We start from the raw sequence: 5940 nt of genomic DNA, 5'->3' as shown, positions 1-5940 counted from the left end.
GGGCGGTTGCTGGGCGCGTGCCAGAGCCAGCGGGACGCCGTGGTGGAGGCGGCGCGCAGGCTGCTCGCCGACGAGCGGGCGCCCAAGAGGCAGAAGCTCCTGGCGGACCTGCTGCACAACCTGGACGAAAACATCCTAGCGGAGGACAAGGCGGATGACCAGAAGTGGTTTGAAGGCAAGTTCCGCGCTCCGCCGTTGGAGGGCCGGCCTCTCCGGGGCTTCCTTAAGGAGAAGGAACTCAAAAACGTGGGAGCGCCTTTGGTTTACGTGATCCGGCACTTCTTGCTGGTCAGGGGAAGATTAYGTTAACAACTTACCTTGGCATACATTTTCCAGTTACACACATATATGTATATGTGTGTGTATATATGTATATATGAGCTATATAATGTATTTATATGCATGTGTGTGTGTGTGTGTGTGCGTATATCAGAAAATGGTAAAAAAAAAAAAATCTGTATTGCTTTGTCCAAGGTACTTCCACAGTATACAAGTAAGGGAGACTTTTCCCATTAACGCAAAATAGATCTGCACTTACYCTCTTTTAACAATTTGCTAATGACAACTGATAACCTGTAGACATCCGGCAGTTAAACCTTCTCTATATTCTGTTTAACTTTTCGTTGCAAGTTCATCTTCCTGTTCCCAGGTTACGCTGAACTCTTCACTCTAAACTCTGCAGTTTTTATCTGATAGTCTTTTAACATTCTCTGTGTATGCACATTAATAAGAACCATTTAACAACCAAATATCTATTACTATTCCTAGAAGCAGACAGGCTGCTTGGTGCTTGTAAGTGCTAAGAGCTGGATAGTCTCGTTTCGGTAAAATGGGAAAGAAAAAACTTACATATACTGAGTTTTGTGAAAAGAATGGATAATCAAAGCAGAAGTACAGAACTGAAAGTACTGTACACCATTACAAAATAACTCTCTTTAGGTCTAGAGTCTCGTTTTAAGAATAAATCAAGCTACATGCGATACAGTTGTGAAAGCAGAATACGAAGCTACATGAAAGAGGTAAAAGTTTCTGTTAAAGTAACATTTTTAAGCTGCTGGTAAAAATAATTCGGCAATCATGTGTACRTAAAGAATACTTCTGTAGTGCAACATATCTTTTGTAGGAAAAAAGCCTTACCCTGCTATAGGCATCAAGGAATGACTTTTTTTTGTTTTTTTTAAGGTCAGTGGTTTTATTTCAAATGTTCATCCATCAGCAAGAGATGCATATAAAAGGATAATTGACCTTATGTTGGATAAACTGAAATCTGTGAAATACAATGGGTGCTACTTTGACAGAAGAGAGGAGGAGGAGGCAGTCCGCCTGTGCACCGTGGAGGGATGGTTCTCTTGTCAAGTAAGTTCAGCCCTTTCTAAAGCACAGTCTTGACTGATTGCAACAAGCAGYGGCAATGATTTACAATGATAGGATTAGAGGAAGGAGACAATTTGATGTTTACGTAGTGAAGTATCGATTCAGCTTAGTTGTGGGTGATATTACAGCTTGCTTGATCTATTTCTGGTTACAGCAAATGAAAGCTTTGTCAATACTGGGGTAGGACAAYGCTAGGGTGAGAAGCTGTCCATGCTTCATTGCATTGATCTTGTTTTTCAGGGACCTTTTGACAGTGATTACTGCCCATGTAAGCATTCCATCAACCCCTACAGTAACAGGGAAAGCAGAATCCTCTTCAGTACCTGGAATCTCGATCATATGTACGTATAAAGTATTAATACAGACTTACCTGTTTCAGGCTTTTCATCTTAAGTAGCAAAGATGTTGCCAGTGAGTCTTTCCCCCCATCATACGCTTAACTCCACTATGGACTCTGCATTGCCGTAAAAGATGCTTGGATGCTGCAACAGCGTCTGGCAACATAAAATCCTCAAGACAGATTATAATGCAGTCTCTCGTTCATTAGCTGCTTTGCTTGTGTTCGGATTTTCTTTGTACACAAACAAGCCCCTCCTCAGCTTACTACCCTTTGAGAAGATTGCTCTCTTCTACACCTGTCTTTGAGGAGGAAGAAATAGAAAAGAAAAAACAAAAAACAAACCACCCGTTTTCAGGCAGCGTGCCCTTGTGAAACAAATAGGATTTGCTAAACCAGTTGCTTCAGGAAAGAAAAAAAAAAAACTCTATAAAACTACTTACAGCAGAAGAATTCAACTTCCATCTTGCTTTTAAAGCAGGATGAAAACATTGTTATGAAAAATTTTGATGGTAAGGCTTTTTTCCCCTGTTATATATTGCAGAATAGAGAAGAAACGAACTGTTGTCCCAGAACTGGCAACAGCCGTCAAAACACGGGATGGAAGAGAAGTGAACTGGGAATACTTCTATCAACTGCTGTTTACCTTGGAGAATCTAAAACTTGTACATATTGCTTGCCATAAGAAAACCAATCATAACCTCAGCTGTGACAAAACTAAGATTTATAGGAAAAGGAAGCAAAACCACAAGGTTTCATAGCAGTACACCTGAAAGTGACTTGCTGTTTTTTCCAAGATCATGTAACATGACACCACTTTTAAATAGCTCTGGTTTCTTAAACAAAAACATATTTAGCAAGTCTCTTCTGCCAAGAACCCGAATAATTCAATTGCAGTCTCACAAAGCATATATTCAGATTATGTCTAATTCTGCTCTTCCCTCCTCGCTTACTACAGGSCTTGCTTGGATCATGTTACGTTAAGAGTGATAAAGTATAGCTCTAAGTGACACTTAAAAATATATTCCTTCAGACATTAAGCCAAACAAAGAACATCTCAGGTTAATTATGTTGCTCTGTGCCTCTTGTGGGTAGACTACCACTGTACTTCAAATACGCCAAATGCAGCTTCAGTGACAGAGCTGTTTGCTCTCCTGTATCAGAATGCCTACACTTATCCACAACCATTCCATTTGCTATTATTTCAGATGCATACCTTCTAGAAGGAGTAGCAAGGCCATCTTTGCTTTTATGATCTTTTCCATTTGTCATCCATTCCACTGATTTCCCTCTCCTTCCAGACAGTTTCTGCCTCTTTAGCTTGAGTTTGCTTGAAGCAAGACATGCAGTGTTACTGGATAAGCACCACATTTATGTGCTGCTTTAGAATATTTATTGCTTTTGTAACATGAAACAAAATACAGAATATATCAATTTTTATAGCAACTGAATTCTCAGGGACTGTCAGCACAAGCAACATTTGTATTTTCTTAATAAAAAAAGCTCACAGGCATCTTTCTCTGTGAGCCGCGTGTGTGAAGACAGAGGTGTGTGAGTGGTTAGTAAACCACGTTAAAACTAAAATAATGGCACTAAAAAGACTGAACGTAGGGAAAGGTGTTTATGAATGTGGCACTAGATACTTATTTGTAATTAATATACTTGGCTCATCTGTAAGCAAGCCTCTTTCATGGAGTTTGTCCTCCTTCCTACCCACATAAATTCAGCTAGTCCWGCTAGAATTGTATTAAGATCGTATTGCTGTGGGAGCGATGATTATTAAGTCTCGAAAATGCAGAAGTTTTGCTACAGAGAGTATCAAGTTACTTGAGAAGTAAACAACAAACAACTTCCCTCCAAAACTTTTCAACATTAAAACCAAGTTAGTGCATTTCTAATACAGGATTTCTAGACAAACAGCAGTATTGAGTTCATTCTTCCTGTTCAGCTATTTCAAACATGCRTGTCACCTGTAATTAAGATATAAATGCGTTATATACTGTTTTGACATTCCAGAAGCTGTGACAAAGATTCTGATGGCAAATACTATATGATCTGTATGGATACTTCCTACACACTGAAAATCACCATTTTGTGCTGAAACTAAGATGAAAATTTACATGTAAAGGTGTATTTGTTATAAAGAGGAGGTAGCGAATAAGCCTAAATGAGATTTGAGAAAAGTYAGAAAGACTGCTTCACAGTGGGGTTGTACTGAAAACTATGAGAGCAATATTGAATTAAATCTTTGCACATCACTGAATTAGCCTGAAAAGGAGCCAAGAAATATCAGTGACAGAAACAGCATATCAGCTGAATGAGAATGTGAATGCATTATCATGTCATGCATATACAATTTGTTTGGCTTACAGTTTTAATATGAATGCTTAACAGGCTATAGCTGTAGAAATTAATATTTATTTAAACCATCTGCTGATTATATTTGCTTTCTAGAAATATAGAGGAAATTACTTGTAATAAAAAAATAAAGTTGTGGAAGCTTACTGCATAATCACATTTTAAAAGAAATATTATCATAAACACTGGATGGATGAACAGTTCTGAAATCTCTGAGGCTGCTCATTTTTTTCCCAAAATACAGGCAAAAAAAATAAATCTGGAGGACTGAGCTTACCCTTAGCAGTCAATACTCRCTCACCTACCGATAAAGTGCTACCTGGAGAGGTTTTACTCATCCTTTAATACCGCCAATGACTACATGCTCAAGAATTTCTACTCATAACCCTCAGACGTCAGTTGAGGACAATACTGCACAAGTTGAATTACACAAATATTAAAAAGGGCAATTTTTACGGTTGATTTGATGGAGGAGGGAAGCAATGGAATTCACACAGTGGCTGTTAAGAAAACTGACGTGCAATAAAAACATATTTAGCATCTCGAGACCAAAAAGTGAACTCACACTGACATATGTGCATTTAATTTTGGCAGCAGAACTGCATTTTAAAGGTGTGAGTTGCTTTCATTTTAGAAGTAAACCATGCGACAGTAAACTTAAGGAACAGAGGTTGGTATCCTTCCATGTACTGTGTAGCCTACTAGAGAAATTACTATTTAGATACCAAAAACAGATTTAAAAGGAAACACACTATCTATCTGTGTTCTAAGACTGCTTGCTTGGTTAGTTGTGAAGAGGAATGAGAACAGGCCAACTGTTCCCTGGAGGTATTGGCTTAAATTTACAGCACAGTAAACCAAACGTCCATTTTTTCACGCTTTTCTTTTTTTTTTTCATTAAAAAGTGGTAAAACGGTAAACTGTAATCTATTTCCAGTTCTCTTGAAATTCAAACTCTCGCCCCCAGACACCCATGGGAGAGTACTGTATCTGACAAGCTCATAGAAGTAAACTCTACCAGTTCTCCCTCTGAGAAAATGCAAATATAGACGCATCATGTCCGTGACAGCCAACCATTACATTTCACTACCCAATATAATGTCATAAAATCCTTAAAAAAATAGTTGTCTTTATTTTACATTTTGTAGTTAAAGGAGATCCTCTTCCTCCTCCTCATCTTCCTTTGCAATGAAATGCAGCTTTCTAAATTCTCGTCTGCTCACTGTCGTGCTTGCAAGGGCAACTGCTGGGATGTCCTTCAAKAAAAAGGATAGAACCTTAAGGAAAAACAATCGCTGCAAATAGCACACTTCTCTGAGCCCAATGCTGCCCGTTCTCCTACACCTGATGCACGAGGTATTAACACAAATCTCTTAGAAGCGACGGCATCTGCATAARCCTCAAGCTAAAGCAGAAGAGCTCGGAGGGGAACCTGCGTGAAGCAGTGCTGGCTCAYGGTCAAAGTGAGGGCTGGCATTCCTTCCACCCTCTTAGAAAGGGAGTCAGAAAGGGCTAAGTGCTCTACAGTCGAATCCTCCTTACCCCTGCTAAACACCAATCCTTGCTAAACAGCTGAAAAAAGAAAACATCACTTGTCCAAAGGTAGGGTGCATTAGAGGCAGGACCTGTGATTTGACTTCATAATTCTGTCTATCAGTCCAAAAGCAGAGCTGGTCAGAAACCGGTGTCTATTCCAAAGAATTAAAGTAACCACAATAAAGAGCCAGCGACCGGTGAAAAGCTACCCTGAAAAAACAAAATTCTGTCTCCATAAAGCAGCTATCTGTATGTTTATGAGTAAAAATATTCATCCTATGGAACTGGAATAATAAAGTCTGAACAGGAAAGATTTTACTTCTGAATTAGACTYG

At 39.0% G+C, this 5940-nt stretch overlaps 1 protein-coding gene across 1 annotated transcript; it reads left to right on the top strand.

The window, feature by feature from the left end:
* Positions 1–6: 6 nt before the first annotated feature.
* Positions 7–4995, top strand: DFFB (DNA fragmentation factor subunit beta; the record flags this gene model as incomplete). The annotated part of the gene is made up of 5 exons (XM_085316613.1): positions 7–175; positions 940–1019; positions 1183–1356; positions 1615–1715; positions 2256–4995. Coding segments are annotated over 5 exons (741 nt in total), but the record flags the coding sequence as incomplete, so codon positions are not given.
* Between the last annotated feature and the right edge of the window lie 945 nt (positions 4996–5940).

Source organism: Rhea americana, unplaced genomic scaffold (assembly GCF_003343005.1).
Source record: "Rhea americana isolate MKP2758 unplaced genomic scaffold, rheAme1 scaffold_475, whole genome shotgun sequence".
NCBI classification, from domain to species: domain Eukaryota; kingdom Metazoa; phylum Chordata; class Aves; order Rheiformes; family Rheidae; genus Rhea; species Rhea americana.
This window is presented reverse-complemented; position numbering and strand designations above follow the sequence as displayed.